This window comes from Sphaerodactylus townsendi, linkage group LG04 (assembly GCF_021028975.2).
Source record: "Sphaerodactylus townsendi isolate TG3544 linkage group LG04, MPM_Stown_v2.3, whole genome shotgun sequence".
NCBI classification, from domain to species: domain Eukaryota; kingdom Metazoa; phylum Chordata; class Lepidosauria; order Squamata; family Sphaerodactylidae; genus Sphaerodactylus; species Sphaerodactylus townsendi.
The window spans coordinates 108890674-108907699 of NC_059428.1; the positions used below are offsets into that span (position 1 = coordinate 108890674).

The 17026-nt window shown below is 41.7% G+C and overlaps 1 protein-coding gene across 1 annotated transcript in view; it reads right to left on the reverse strand.

The window, feature by feature from the left end:
• Positions 1-7895: 7895 nt before the first annotated feature.
• Positions 7896-17026, reverse strand: part of TM9SF2 (transmembrane 9 superfamily member 2) — a 40800-nt gene continuing 31669 nt past the window's right edge. Inside the window, exons 13-18 of the mRNA XM_048492340.1 lie at positions 16883-16940; positions 16175-16334; positions 15640-15791; positions 15012-15123; positions 13595-13766; positions 7896-9236 (exon numbers count right to left, since the gene is read on the reverse strand). Coding sequence (XP_048348297.1) covers positions 9169-9236; positions 13595-13766; positions 15012-15123; positions 15640-15791; positions 16175-16334; positions 16883-16940 — 722 coding nt within the window. The 3' untranslated portion in view covers positions 7896-9168. The remainder of the gene's footprint in view (positions 9237-13594; positions 13767-15011; positions 15124-15639; positions 15792-16174; positions 16335-16882; positions 16941-17026) is intronic.

Consider the following 17026-nt stretch of genomic DNA (forward strand, 5'->3'; position numbering starts at 1 on the left):
ATTTCCAAAAGAATTTTTAAAATGAACTAAAAATGCCTCTTTGCTCAAACAATGAACATGAATGTGAAAAGCAATTCATGAATGAATGTCATTCGCTGACCTGCAATTTGAAATACTTCCCCTCGCTCCTCCACTTTTCCTCCTTCCTTGCAGTCCTTAGTTACTTTTTGGTCATCTGATGCTTATATAGATGAGAAAATAATCTCTTCCATTATACTGTTCCTACCACACCGCAGTGCACCGTGGAGAGCGTAACTGTCATGGTGCTAGCCGGACATGTTTACCTGGTTTCTGATGTCTAATGGTTCTCCATGAGTCAGCAACAAAGCAATACAGCTTAACATATGACATGAAGCCTCCTGTCATGAAAACTTAGGCATTTCAGTAACCAACCAACTTTTTGTTGCTGTGTCCTCCCTTCCCCCTCCTAGTATCACCAGGCAAATGAAACAGAAGCTGCTTAACGGATGTACCATGATCTTAGCTCAAGAAATTACATCTAAATTGATTAGAAAAATAAAAGCTTTGGCCTCAGACCGTGGTAGGTATTTCAAGCAAGCATCTTTGGGAGTTATGATTTCAGGTTTTCCTGCTGATGAAATACTGAGAATTCTTCAGTACAAGTGGACAACGTAGTTGGTGCTTTCTGTTTTTGTATTTTTCAAATGTCTGCCCAAAACTATGTTTAACAGTGACTGCTGCTGTCTCAGGCATATTTCTTGACAATTAAGTGGGAACTGGCTGTGAATGTGTTGGCATACTCTTCATTCCTCAGCAGAGGAAGCTGGGTTAGTTAACTAGGGCTCATTCTGCACATGCAGAATAATGCACTTTCAAACTGCTTTCAGTGCTCTTTAAAGCTGTGTAGAAGAGCAAAATCCACTGGAAAAGTTACAAAAGTGGTTTGAAAATGCATTATTTTGCAGGTGCGGAAGGGGCCTATGATTCAGGCTAAGATGTTGGGTCCTCTTAACGCCGTCGCCCTGAATAGTCGCATGGTAGGAGAGTGAATTGTGGTTGGGGGTAGCTTCACTATCTCAAGTGATCACCAACAAGTTGCACCAGCCACGATGATGGTTTACTATGCAGTTATTAAAGATACAGGAGCCATGTGGTCACCCTAACAAAAGCAGGACTACTCTGAAGATGAGGCAGTTTTAGAATAAAGATCTGGTCAGGTTCTTATCTGAATACTAGTTTAAAAAGTCTGGGTGTTCTACTGAAGTCACAAAGATCTTGGGCTGAATACGGCCCACTTTTTTTGCTCAGTCTTACCCAGTTACCCTCCTTACTACAGCCCCTGCCGCACCCAGCTTTCATCCATGCAGATCCCATAATCCCCAGCATTGCCCTTTTGGGTGGACAAAAAAGCCTGTCTTCCGTACCTCACCAATGAGAATGCTTTGTCTTTCCATATCCATATCCTCACTGGGAAATGTAGAAATCAGTTTGTTTGGTTTTGAGTGCCTTATTTGTGACTTCTGAAAACAATAAAAATGGCACAATATTCAAATATGGTCAACTGTACCCTTGATCTTCAACAGGTTTTAATATTTGTCAACTTTTATCACTTTTGTCTTGTACTATGGGACAGAGCTTCCCCTGCCCCAGCCAGCTAGCAACCATATGAATAAGAAATTACTAATAAATTGATTGAAAAAGGATTGTGAATAATTATTTTATTTAAAATATTTATATTCAACTTTGCCCCAGAATGGGCTTATGACAGATTACAACATGGCACAAAACATCAAAAATAGGAGTCAAATAGCAACAAAAATAACACATTTGAAATTAATATACCCTAAAATATCACTACTCCTCAAACTTCAGTGAAGGTGCTAGAAGCCCAAAATGTGCACCTCTTCCTGAATCTCTGCAAAGACAATTCCTTCTTGTCTCCCTCTAACAGACTAGGTAGGTGCTATGATAGAAAAGACACAGCTTCTGGTACAGAAAGAACAGGACCACAACGGGAAGAGGCAGACCTTCAGATATGGGGGATGCAAGTCATGGGAACTTTAAAGTTAAGAACTTGCACCTTAAATCTAGCCTTTTCAGGGTACGCACACCTCCCCACACCACGGCTATGTCTGGATTAAACTTCCATTTGTTATGTTTTACTCATTTGGCCACAGACTCAAGGCACTGTCTATGTCAAAGATTTAGGGAGGACTTGGAGTTGAATTTTGGAAAGGATTCCCTATCACTTTTTCCCTCAACAAGTTTTTATGAAGCGAGAAGGGTAAGGATGCAAAGGATGTTGGGACTTTTACAACACCAAGGCTATTTACACACTTGTGGCCTCCTTTGCATGCAGCGTACATTCCCTTCGGGTTGGAATTTTGGTTATGCAGAAGGCACCATGCTCTAAGATCAGACTCTCTGGCCCATAGCGCATGGAACACTTACCTCGAACCTGTGGGCTTGTAGCGGGCTCTCTTCGCATTTCTTTGTTTACATGTGAGGAGGCAGTCCATAGCCTGCAGAAGCTTGTCTGTTGAACTCTGCAGGGCTTCTGCTTCTCCCGGTTTTCTTAACTCTGTCCATCAACAGCCTTAAAGGAACAGTGCTTATATTCTCTCCCTCCTTCCATCCCCTCCCCTCCCCTCCCCTCCCCTCCCCACACACACACACACACACACACACACACACACACACACACACACACACACAGGCTATGTATCTCTGCCACCTTTGCTAGAGAACAGAAGACTTGTTTTAAAACAGTTTTGCCCAAAATAAAGTTTTAAAAGCCCTCCCAGCCATCAGACAGGACGGAAGCAGAGTGGGGAAGGTGGGGTGGAGCCAAAAAAGGTGCCTGCTTGTACTGTTCCTCGCAAAAGCCCTCTCTGATGTCACTTTGTCTCAAAAGATCTATCTCTCCATTCCTCAATATGTGCACTTTAGAGAAGCAGGAAAAAGCCAGCAGTATGGGGGTGGGGGGAGGCTCCAGGCTACCTGGCAACTGAGGTTGTGCTGGCGAAGGAGAGACTGAACATAGACATTAGACAGAGATGAGGGAGGGTTCCCCCCCCCCCCACTATACATATGAGAAATCGATTTCTCAGTCTCTTGAACAGTGCACTTAGGGAAGCAGGAAGGTGTTGACAGCATAAATGGGTGGGGAGGCATGCAAAGTGGTGCAAGGGAGTAGGAAGGCTGGCCTTGGGTGGAGAAAAGAGGTCTGAGGTAAAGCTGCACTCATTGGCAAATCTGTTCCGCTCTGGCGGCAAAGCAAGGTTTAAATTGTGCTACAACCAAGAGTGGCAAGTGAAAGCGGGGCTCCAGAAAATACGTCTGTACAAGAATTATTGCTCTAGTGAGCACTAACCTCCACTACACACCAAAGACCTTGTGCGTTATTGGCATCTGTGTGGTTTCTGAATTCTGTTAAAGTGCAATTTTTTTGTCTCTCTTCACAGGGAAAGCGAAGGAGATCAGAGTGCGCTCAGCTTTTCCTGGGTTTCCTCATTTTTCCCTGCCTTTCCCTGCCCATACAGCAGCTGTTCCAGCCACCATTTCAGGAAAAGTGAGGCTTCCATCTTTTTAAATTAAACACTGCAGGTCTATCACAGAAGCAATAGACAATTGAACCCACACACACACACACACACAAATGGCAGGCAACCTCCCCAATTGGAGGCTGCAGAAAGAACAAGGAAATACGGAGCAGTGGTGGTGGGGAATTCAGAAAAACGGCAGCTCAGCTCAAATCAGTGCAACATAGGGGCATTTCCTTGAGTGTAAATGAAAAAACACGGGAAAACTCCACTGCAGAGCCAACAACCTAGGGGTATGTACTGCATGTAAATGGCATTTGCAAGATCTGAATCTATCCATATATCACAGATATCTCAGGTACTATATTCAACTTCAACTGTGCATCTAAGTAAAAACATACATGAGATTTTATCAGCAAAAAAAATCACTAAAACAGCGCAGCTAAAAGCTAATACATGGCTCAGGTCAACTTTTGCCAGATCATATGCTACCCTAAACAGCTGAGCAAGGTTCAGCTGATGCAACAGTAAGAGAGAAGTGTGTTCTTCTCTGCCACCCACCAAGCCTGATTTGGCTAGTTTCCCACCAACATATCTCAAGACATTTCTCAACCCTCTTCCTTTCCTTTTAAATCTTTTGCAAAAGGGGCCTTACTTGAGGAAGCAAAATGGCTCTGGGGAGCAACACTATTGCCCTACATAATCCATCAGGAAGCCAGGGTGTCCAAGTCACTGGTCAGAGTTTCAAAATCTCCCAATGTATTTTGGAAATCAATTGGATCCATTCATCTCTGAGGGTGGATTGGCCCAAGGGGTTGGAAGCCCCATTCAAGTGGGAAGTAACAGATCCAGCTGTGCTCTCAGGAGACAATGATGAAGAAGAAGAAGAAGAAGAAGAAGAAGAAGAAGAAGAAGAAGAAGAAGAAGAGTTTGGATTTATATCCCCCCTTTCTCTCCTGTAGGAGACTCAAAGGGGCTTACAATCTCCTGGCCCTTCCCCCCTCACAACAAACACCCTGTGAGGTAGGTGGGGCTGAGAGAGCTCAGAAGAACTGTGACTAGCCCAAGGTCACCCAGCTGGCGTGTGTGGGAGTGTGCAGGCTAATCTGAATTCCCCAGATAAGCCTCCACAGCAGTAGAGTGGGGAATCAAACCCGGATCCTCCAGATTAGATACACGAGCTCTTAACCTCCTACACCACTGCTGCTCCTCCTCAGATCACAAGGGCTGGATCTCTAACTCCCCCTATCAGAAGCAAATATTGCTTCATCCTATTGCTTTGGTATACTGTTACTCCATCACACAGCTCTGCAGAAAAATGATAAAGATCAAGATGCATCAAATAATTTTCCTGGCTGAGTGAATTTAAACACGTGTAATTTTGATTTCAAAGCCATTTGTTTTTCATACTTTTATGTCTGAAAGCTACAGTTTTTCAGCCTATTATTAATGTTGTGTTTTGCTCATTTTTAGTATGGACATTTCAAGAGTTTATAGAAATGTATAATGTGCTAGAATGGCAGATGTTCTATATTTTACTGATCTAAGACTCCTTCAAATGATTCTTTCATTTTGACTTTGTTACAAAGCCAGTGGTTTTTTTAAAAATAATGTATTTGATGTTATCAGAGTTGGAATTAAAAGGCTTTGAGAAGAAAGACAAAGGGTGCAACGTGCTTTTAAGATTAAGTACAAATAAGAAGAAAACCTCTTCTAAAATGTCTATTCCCAGTGAGAGTTGGGAAGGAGAAAAGTTCTTGTCTAATCTTAAAAGCTTTTTGATCAATTTTTTTCAGGTTTCACAAAGATTGTCAAATCCTTGGAACCAGACTTTTGTAGCTAAAAAAGATACCTCAGAATTATCCATCTCCCAACTCAGCTACAGTGTTTAAAGAGGTCAAATACCACCATTTCCAGTGCACACAGTGCTAACCAGTTACCTGGAAGAACTGGTCTCAATACCAGTACTGAGCAGACCAGCTGCTTGTCAGCAAATCTCTTATATTTCATTGGTCAATCTCATCTCTGTCTCGAAAGCTGAAAACCCTACCTGTGTAAGCCTGGATGTAATTTTTGTGGCAGATGAAGAGTCTGTGCCACATCCTACCCAAAGGCTTCTATAATCTAACACAACATAGGACACTAAAAGGACAAGGAGCATAGCACAGGAAGGAGAAGCACTGTCTAAATCCTTATTCAATAAAAAAAGTCTTTGGCACCTTAAAGAGACGAAGGCGAGATACGAACATCATGGAATGTCATGCTAGGGTAATCATGAACTATCTGGATTTTACGTAACAGACTTTTCTGAAGCACAAGCTTTCGACAAATATTGTGACAGAAGCTTTTGTGAACGAGCCAATATTAAGTTGTCTTGTGGCACCTCAAGAATGCTCAAGATGGCTGCAACAGACTTCCCTTTGGAATTTAAATAAAATGCTGGCTGGACCAAGACAAAGTATTGAGAGAGAAAGGATTAAAGTGAAAAATGGCCAATATAAAAGTTAAGCAAGGAGTGGAATGAATGACAGGGAGGCAGCAGCAACTACAAGCCAGTGAGAAAGGGTCAAGGTAAGGGAGACTTTTCTATAGCTGCAACTGGTACAGAAGTTGGTGGATAATTTCTTGAGGGGTTAGAGCTTATAAAGCAGCAAGCAACTGGAAGCCCTCATTCAGCCTCCTGAATGTTCCCAGGCCCCATCTATGCCACTACCGCATATGCCAGTGGCTTTCAAACCTGGTCAGGCTGCCAAAGTAGGTCATGAAGCCAGAAGGGAAGTGGAGAAGGTGAGCTTATAAAGAAACTCTGTGGCAGATTAGGATTCGCCACCACATAGCATGAAAGAATCTGCTTAGTATTGCTATAGACTTACAATTTAAAAAATGGTAAACTTCAACGTTAACTTACAGGAGATGCTTGCGTAGAGATATGTTGCAATGTCTCACTTCCAAAAGGACCGTTCCCCTATGCCAGTTGTTCTGCATTTTAGAAAATAGTTCTTCTTTTCATATAAATGGAGGTTGTCACTTTGATAACATAAATGTGAATTACAACACCATGTGTGATAAAGACATTTTATTGAAGACGGCTCCATCGCTCACTGAACATCTTTCACTGCAACAACTGACCAGTTCACCTTCAGGGCCAATTGGTAACAAGCCACCCTAGCCACCGCAGCCAGGTGCAGCACCAGACCCAACAACCCTGTATCTTCAAAAGCACTGCAGTCCCATCCAACACTCATTTATTCCCCCAATCAATCAGAGCTCTGTATTGTCCAGATGACGCACCAATTTATTTAACCTTTCTATACAACTGAGAGCTTCGGTCCCTCAATGGCTCCTCAAGTTCCCAACCTCTTGAAGACAGCACACATAGCATGATACCCTCTTGCAGCACTTTTCCAGTCTGCCCTCTAGAACAGACTGGAGTGTCTTTACAGAGAAGAAGAATTTGGATTTATACCCCACTTTTGTTCCTGTAAGGGGCTTACAAACTCCTTTTCCCTTCCTCTCCCCACAACAGGCACCTTGTGAGGTAGGTGGGTTTGAGAGAGTTCTGAATGAACTGTGACTAGACCAAGGTCATCCACACAGAATGCAGGAGTGGGGAAACAAATCTGGTTCACCAGATAAGACTCCGCCACTCAGGTGGAGGAGTGGAGAATCAGATTCTCCAGATTAGAGCCCACCTGCTCTTAACCACTACACCACGCCGAGCACTACATTCCCCGAACCCCCCCAGGTAAGGTGTCCTGGAGGGATGCAAGCGATGGCGGTACTGAAAACTATGGACAGGTCCATGAGAACCAATAGGGATTCACTCCTCTAGTCCATCTTCCAATGAAGGTTAGCTGCTAGAAAGACTAAAAAAGTTCCAGGGTCCAGGGCAGGGTAGAAGGTTAATTGAAATGGATTTTGGTAACTAGTGTCTTCCAAGTATTTCTCAAAACAGATGCTTTTGAGGGCTGGGCCAAGACCAGAGTGGTGCTACAAATACGAAGAATGAATGAAAAAAGTAACCTGCCCTGAAAGGCAAAAGAAACAGCTGCAGCAAAAGAAAGTAAAGTATGGTTCATTCTGCCCTCAAAAGAGCTCTCCGCTGGAACCCCGGGTCTCCCAGAAGTCCCCGATACAACAATCCTGTCCTCATGATGGGGCTCTTCCCCCAGGGATCAAATACAGATGGTAGAACCAAAGGCTGTAGCTTCCCTGGTAAATAGCACTGATTCCAGCCCTGATACAACAGTAAGGGTTTCATCTTACGTTACTAATGGGAGAACAGTGCATACTAATGCCATGCATCATGTTTTGTTTCCACCATTTTAACATATCCTGGCTTTCTGTGTAGTGTAAATGCCAATTTACAAGATACTAAAAAGTACAAGTTGGTTAACAAAAGATATCTTTATTGGATTTTAATATTCAAGTACCTTTAGGTTATGATTTTTAGAAAGCGCGTGTTAGGGGAGAAAACCAAGATTCTTTTTTGCTAACTTATATGAACCAAAACATGCACTTCAAACAATATTTTAACCAGGTGTGCTGTTGTGGGAACATGCAAGCATTATGAAACAGATGAACTGTTACAAACCCAAGCAACTCAACACTCTAAACGTGTTCCCACGGCAAAGGTGTGAAATTACTCTCTACACCTAATAATCCGGATTATTCTATGAGAGGCAAATAAATGTGCCTGCTTTCTTTATGTCACAAAGGACAACATGGTTATCCATTTTACTTCATATGCTTCATTAAGATCTGTTATAAATGTACTTTACGGTGCGTCTTGATCTTACATATTCAGATCTTCTCAACATATCTCTCTGATTTCTTAGCCTTGCTAGGTTAATTGGAATAGGACCGGCATTGCAAACACAGTTCTGAAATTCCCTTCTGACTACTACTTATGCCATATGGGACAGATTTTTTAAAAAAGTTAAAACCAAGATTTTAAACACACAATAAAATAATCTACATAACTTTTAAAAAGTTCTCCTGTCAGTATATTTGTATTTACAGAATGCTGTTGAACTTATTTATAATGTGTAATGATCCACTGATAAAGTTTACAGAATTTATTACAGTATTTATTACGATTATGAATGTTTAGATTCCAGGACTCCAGAGGCACATAATTTAAAAGGCCAATAACACTGGAACCTAAAGAAAATTACAGAAAAAAAGGGAGAAGGATTTATGGCCATAACTCCAGTATAAAACAAAAAAACCCAAAAGTTGAAAGCAAAACAATACACTTCAGAGTCATCCTCCAAAACCATGATAGAAAGCAGTAATTTCATTTGCAGAAAAATAATTAACCCCACCCAACAAATCTAGAAAACCCTATTTACAACCACACTTTATTTAGAAGTATTGTTAAATTCTGCAATGCAGTCACATCTAACCTGTCATTAGAATTTAAAAGTTCTAGTATCGTAATATTTACAAAAGCATACAATATTTAACTTCAATCTTCATTAAGAACCATCAAGTGAAAACAGATTGTAAAGTCACAATACAAATGTTTCAGGGGGATGGGATTTATATTCGGTATCATTCACAAAGCACAGAAGCCAATACTTTAGATAAAGCTTAAATTCTCCAAGACCATGTCTTTAAATTAGGTTACTGATAGCTCCAGTATTGTATATTGACAGTTTCTTTAGTCAACTTTTACCACACTGTATATTTTGGTCACGAACCAGAAGCATGCAAAGAATCCAATTGTTCCTACAAAGCAAAACAAAAAAAGATTACATCAAAATACGTTATAAACATCTAAGCTATGATTCAATATCAGAATACAAATCAATGGGCTGGAAATAGCTCCAGGAACAAGATTTAGGGAAGGGGGTGTTTTGGGTCCCATGGGAGGGAGACAACTGGGAAAGTCATGTTCTATTGCACTAGATCTTTGGTGGCGAACCTTTTGGACTCCAGATGTTATGGACTACAATTCCCATCAGCCCCTGCCAGCATGGTGAATTGGCTATGCTGGCAGGGGCTGATGGGAATTGTAGTCCATAACATCTGGAGTCCCAAAGGTTCGCCACCACTGCACTAGATCAAACCCAATCATACTATTCTACCGTAGCATCTAATAAAAATATAAACCCATTCACCACACATGGTATATTCTGTTCTCAGATCCTCTGCACCGCTGCACTATCTGCATGAACCAAGGAGCAGCATCAACTCAATGTCATACTGCCCTGTACAGTAGCTTTCTTGTTTAGAGCTGCAGAGTTGTATCATGAAGCCCTTTGAAGAGATCCTTTCTGGGCTGGTAGGTACGGATGATGGAATTAATGCCAGGCTGTGAAGGAACAGCAAGCCCTGTTATGCTGCCTTTAAAGACAGATTTCAAAGTGCCTGGATTTTTATGGAAACACTATTCCACACTGCATTGGAATCAGTATTTGTTTCTCCTAAGTCTGCCTTGAAGCAAACGTTCAAGTCTGTAGAGCAGTCAAAAAGCAAGTTTGAGTCAGGCCAAGTTGTAAAGAACATAATTCATGCATTTCACTTCTGGCTGAGATTGATCCCAATTCTAATCTTTCAATAGTGAGAATATATGCTGTGTCTCTGTACATATTCAATAAGTCACCTTGGTTAAGGTCTCTGGAGAGACATCTTTAAAAATGAACTATTAATTAATTAGTGGGAATTAAGTTCAATAGTCAAGAAAGCACATCCTCAAGTATGAATGCATAAGGTTGCTTTCTTGATGAATTTACACTGTGCCCAGTGGATTCCTGTCAATGGAATTTGGTGTGCCCTGCCCTGCCCTGCCCCACCTCCAACTGCTGCTCCCGGGAAATGGGACAGTACAGAGAGGGAAGTCAGAAGTCTGCACCAAAATCTCTCTACCATCATCACCCCAAATTCTCTATGGGATCCAACCCAGCAGATGCCTTCTTCTGGTAGCATTAAACAAAAGACCTCCAGATCCTTGGTTGAAGAAACACACAGTCCTTTGATAACTTGAGCATCTGAGGACAATTTCACATAGCTGAAGTTTGTTCAGCAACTGCACATTAGTCTTATGTATTTGAAAATATGGTAAAAAAAATCTTGCTTTTTGAAAATTGACAGTATTTGACAGTATGCAATGAACTGCAGAATTTTACAAGAGAACTTGCTGGAGACAGGGCTATTGCCAACCCAGCCCTCAGATTTTTGATGCATTGTTTTGTACTTTTATATGACTGTTTTAATTTAAATAGCTACAACAGTTGTATGGAAAGAGGCTTGGTTAAAATTTAACGGGAGTTCATTCACTATGAAAAATCTCATGAACCGCCACGAATGATATCATGGTAGCAAAAAAATTTCATGCTAGCTAAGCCACTGATGTTTAACTGACTCATTTACTCTGAGACACTGTTGTGGGCCCAGCTGTGAGTCAGAGATTTGTCACAGAGCTCCCAGGATTCCCCCTGCTGCGTCTGATCAATGACCCGGAAGGCTGTGTGAGAAGCGAGCGCCCCAAGCATGTGCTACACCGACAGAGCAGCAGGGCACCGTCAAAACCCTTCTTGAGGCTGACCATTTTTAACAGATGAGTAAGCAGGAACATAATAGCTTTGATACAACAATTATGAGTCTCTCTTTTTAGCTTTTATATCATCTTGACACAAGAAGCTGGGTGCCTCTGGGGCCTGTGTGTGTAATTCTGATAATTTGCTGGAATGTTCTCATTTCAATTTAATGAAATACACTATAGGCCCCTTTAACATGCAGCTTCTATTTTCTTGTAAACAAATTCATGAAAGGGTTTTTTTGGGGTGTGGTCAACAGTTATACCAATATATATATATATAAATATATATATAAATGTTTAACATTTCAGTGTTTTCTGCTGTCCTATGATTGTATCCAATAAAATTCATTTCAGTTCAGTGTTTAAATGGGAGAGACTCAACACCACAATATCTCCTATAGTAGATGTAAAGATATTCCCAGATTTTGGGGGGTGAGGGTGGGCTAGAACTGGAAGAAGAGGAGTTTGGCTTTATACCCTGCTTTTCTCAACCGTAAGGAGTCTCAAAGCAGTGTACAATCACCTTCCCTTCTCCTCACAGCAGACAATGTGAAGTAGGTAGGGCTGAGAGAGTCCTGAGAGAACTGTGACTAGCCCAAGGAAACCCAGCAAGCTTCATGTGCAGGAGTGGAGAAACAAATCCAGTTCACCAGATCAGAGTCCACCACTCATGTACAGGAGTGGGGAATCAAACCCAGTTCTCCAGGTTAGAGTCCTCCTCCTCTTAACCAGTACACCACTCTGGTTCTCACTATAATAGCTGACAATGTTATTACAAGGGTGCCAGCTATACAGACATGGTTTTGCTGCATCGGCCTTGAACCATTTGAAGAATTCAATCTCTAAAACTGTACATTCATTTGAACAACTTTGGCCTAAAATGTTCAGATTAGAAGAACACAAGCAGCACCATCAGCAAAAGGGGCGGAATTTGGATTTTGCAATTTAAAACTTTTCCTCAAATACCACGGCTCGAACTTCAGGAACCGAACAGGCTGCTGTTCAATACTGGCAAACAATTGCAGCTACTAAAGTGTTTGAGGAAGAGCAGGGAAGTAAAGAAAACGGGTAAGCCATCTATTCCTTCGCTTCTCCACACGATGTCATTACACTGGGTTGGACGACTACATGAACAACTAACGGGAGGGGTGAGGTGGCTTTCACCAATTCCTCCTTCCTGCTGCAGATCTCTGGTTTCCTTCTTATGCTGCTTCTGAAGTTCCCCTGCTCCCCCACCCCTGCCTTCCACAACATCATTTCAGGGAGACCAGTGCTCTGCAGTGGGAAGGGGGAAGTAGGACTTTTGTGTTCTGATGACAAAACTGCCTTATATGATTGGAAAACTCCATGCAGATACATCCCCTTCTGAGGCTCACCATTTATATTCTAATTTTAATGGGTGTGTATTTCCACAGTGTATAAAAGATCAATAAAAAACCTGCACTTTAACCATTACAGAACCTTAAATCATGCATTAATTAAACTATAAAGGCAGAGTCCCTCAAGACAGGGAGGCACCATTTTTCCATTCCATTGGAATGTGCCCAAGTCAATGTCTGACAATTCAGTACTGTATGTTGGTGACTGCTTAGGGGATCCTGTTGCAAACAGGGCATGTTTTATCACAGTTGCCTACAGTTATTCCAAGACTGCAACAATGATCTTATTTTAACAGCTTTCCCAGAATTTTAAACTATTAGGACTAGGCAGATTTAGATATTAACAAGTTGGAACATTTTTCATAATGCAAGATTCTGTGTACAGATTCAGCAAAACTTGTGTGTCAGATATAAACGGGAAAAACTCTAGCCTATGATGAAATGTAGACGTGTCTCTACATTCCCACATACAGAATTGCTGGTATAAATATACACAAAGGCTCCAATCACAATACAATTTCTATACACACACAGTTTTAAACAAATTCATTTTGCTGTTACAGTATAGGCTCCATTTATTAAAACTCATTACCTTCAGGATTCCACCTTAGGCTGTTTCTTCATGGCCAGAGCAACGCCTTCCCACCAGCATAAATAAAGCCGGTGGAGTGTTGGGACTGCTCACAAGGTCCTGTGCAAGCAGTCCCAATGCCAATGCTGCCTGAAGGGGCGGCTACACACAGAGCGACCCAGAGTGTTTGCAAAGCACTTACCTTTCCTTCCTGTGCAGCTCTGGATGGCTGGAAAAACACGCCCACACTGCCCTCCGACCCCTGGGGGCTGGAGGGCAGCGTGGGCATGTCTTTCCAGCTGTCCAGAGCTGCACAGGAAGGAAAGGTAAGTGCCTTGCAAACACCAGAGGGGCCAAAACCGGTGAACTGCACCGGTGGGAAGACGCCGCTTTTGAAAAACCTTGATCCCCGAGCAAGGTTTGAAAGCGGCGTCTTCACACCACTTGGGCAGCACGAGCACAGCACTGCTGCAAACAGTGCCCCAGGGACAGTGTATTTACCATCCCTAGGGTGCTGTTATTGGGCTGTGCGGAAACTGCCACAGTGTTACACATTTTACCCATGTAAAGATTTATTACTGAAATATATATTTACCTGTAAAAAGGAAGAAGATCAATACCATTATCATTGTGTAGCCAAAGTATAAAATGGTGCTTGCTGTACCCGTAATTTGAAGTTTGGAGAAGAAATAATGTACTGCATATATAAGAAAGTAAACAGCAGTGAAGCCACTGGTGAGGAACGAGCGCCACTGCCAGTGATAGTCCTAAAATAAAGAGGGAGATGGTTGTAAAAATTAGAGATGCTCGCAGACATACTGGGGTGTAGAATTTTTTTTTTTGCTCCATATGAATAATTAATACAACAGACGCCACAAAGAACTATTTCCCATTTAACAGGCAGGGCTTGTGTAATGTTACATTGAAAATTTCTGTATTTGGAACTTTTGAGGTTACTTATAGTTCTTTACTTATAGTTCTTTACTGGTTTAAGTAGGTAAAACCATACAGAGCTGCCCTTTCGATGTCTTTTCACCTACAGGCACAGCAGGAGATGCCAAAGCTGCTGCCAAATGGAATATAGGTGGAAGCAGTTTTCCTTGTGAATGCATAACTGGAATCTGCCTCCAGTCCAGGTATGGGGCTCACCTGCAACCCTTTGCTATTGCTGACAATGGGGTCAATACAAACTTGAACTTCCCTGGGGCAAAGTACCGGTTTCCCAACTCCATGCCACCAGGTTCCTTCTACTTGCAGCAAGCTCACCATTTTGCCCCAATTCTTCACCCTTCCTACAGTCACCCCCAACCCTTTGGGTTCAACAACAGGGGAAATTGACATCTGCCAGTGTCTTGTGCCAACATCTAGTTATATCAAGCTAATGATTGCCAAATGCACTAAACACATTATATGCGAGTCAATAAAAAGAACTGGTTATACTTCGTTGTTTCCAAGTTTACAAAACAGACACTTAAAATTGCCATATATACTAAAAACCCGCTAAAAGGATAACTTCAAGCTTATATACTACAGTTAAATTTATCCATATTGAGATGGTTAGTTTTGAACTGTCAGGCTAGTTAATGGTTGGTTAACAAGTTTCTAATTTTTAAAAATCGGATGTGTTGTTGTTTTACATAATGGAAATGCCTCATAGCCCAACAAGTCATTGTTTCCTTGTAAGTTCCAGTGATTTTACCAATGCCAACTTATAGCAATTTCTGCATTGATGAACAGGCAAGAAACTCTGTATTGAAAACTGTTAAGAACATTTACAATTGTACTACACGTCTTTGCAGCTACTTCTCGAAATATGAAGTTTACAATATTTTCATTCCTGATTTGCTCTGGCACAACTGTCGCAGCATCTGGGACTGGAGAATTTTATAATTTTATCTACAATGTGTTGCACTGACCATTAGCAGGGTACGACAGGCTTTTGGTTTAAAATCCCAGATATCAGATCTCGGAAAAAGTATCCGTTTCCAAAAAAAGAATCCTCACAGACCTACCTCTGCACACAAGTGGAAATAGCAAAGTAGGATGGTAGCCTCAGAACATGTGATGACAAGAATGATGAACACCAGAAACAGGAATCCAAACATGTAATACGTCTGATGAGACCTAAAAAAATAACAAAATGTAGTTTTGGTCCATGTAAGTGGCCATGAGTACTGCATTTTATCCAGACATCCTTACCCCATAAATGAGTGCTACTTGTGATTCTGACACAGTGACCGGGTCAAGCAACCTGTGTAACACTGAGGAGATCATGATATAAACTTAATTCTCATGTTTGATGCAGAAGATGCGCCAATGATCTCTGGAACTCCAATTCAAAGGCTACCAATACAGTCCCCTATCTGGCCGCAAACTTATAAGATTCTCTGAGGTATCAGAACATTAGAACACCAACGGAAGTTAGAAGTTCTGGGACACTTGAGAATTTTTCATGTCAGATGGCCATGCAAAAGTAAGACCAAGAAGCTGATCTATTTGCAAGGGTCACAGGGCTTCTGGGTCACCGAAGTGCCAAGGGAGACTAGGAAGGCAGAGGCAAGTGAAGCCACTATTCAGAACAGAGAGAGAGAAGACATACTGTGTAAGGAGGTCAAACGTTCAAGGAGTACAAAGGCTTACCAGATGCTGTTCTGAATGAAGAAAAGCTGTATGAAGATGCATCCAAAGGGCAGAATCCCTCCCATAATGATGCCAGGTAATGGTTTTGTATAAAATGACTGTTCAGGAATTTGACGAGGGATCTGGTTAGTACGAACTGGATGTTCTATGGCCTTTAAAAGGGGGAAGGGGAGAGAAGAAATTTTAAGTGTAAAGTTATTTTTAAACATTTAGCTGCACAACACAATCTGAAGAAAGTATTAACATCAGAATGGGTGGCAAGAGTAATGTTGTCTAGTATAAAGGAAATCTCTCATACGATTAGACAAGTTCAGAATGTTCTGACCAAGATCTAGGTTATCCATGAAGAAATGGAGCAACACAGCAACTTGATAATTCTCCACAAGCAACTCAACAATCCTATTTAGACAGGAAAGCCACAGCCTTTTAAATGAATACAACCCAACAAGCATTTTGAAAACAGCTTAGGATCAGCTACGGTGTGGCATTTCTAGTGCATTATACTACAACAGGCAGTATCACAAAGAAAACTTACGTTCTTCTTGAAACCAAAGTACGCCCCAATGAACGTCAGTGGCACAGAGATGCAAAACCAAAGTGCCAGAACGGCAACCAAAGTGCCAAATGGGATGGCTGCTGAAGAACCTTCGCCCCAAAGAATCAGGTTCATGATAAAGAAATCCGCAAACACCACACTTCAAAAAACAAAAAACACAAAATTTAACATTAATGCTCGATTGATTTCAATGGGACTGAAATCATGTTACTGTGTAGCTCGTTTAACATTAAAACCAGGCAACTTGCACAGCTGAAGAGGACAAGGTAGCCTTTCTCCCTTAATTTAAGAGGACTGAATTCCAGCAGGAGCCGATGTTTCAGCGGAATACCTCCACATATATGTCTGTCTTAACTACACTTCAGGGGATAACTGCTTGCTGTGATTAAGCAGAAAGGTTTAACACAGGAACTGTACAATACGTGACACTTGCATGCGGGGTCCAGGAGGCAGCTACACAGAGCAAAACCAAGGATCGGTGAAAAGCAAACTGACTTTAAAACTTAGTGCTCCCTTCACGATGGTCCTGCTTAGTTAACATGCACGTGGCATAAGAAAATAAAGTTTACGATGAAAAGGGGGAATCTGGCACGCAAGGATGCTGACATACTTCGTATATTATCGAAGCCTTGTGCACATTGGCTAGATTAATCCCGGGTGTAATGTAACAAATCGAAATGAGCTTACCCAGGACAAAGGAAGGCTGTCAGCAGGACGTTGGTCTTCCATTTCTCACCCCCAAATGCTGTAAAAAACCAAAATCCACATAGCCGATCAGAGCAGTCACAAGCAATACATTCAGAAACATTGTTCTGCTGCTCTGAACATGCT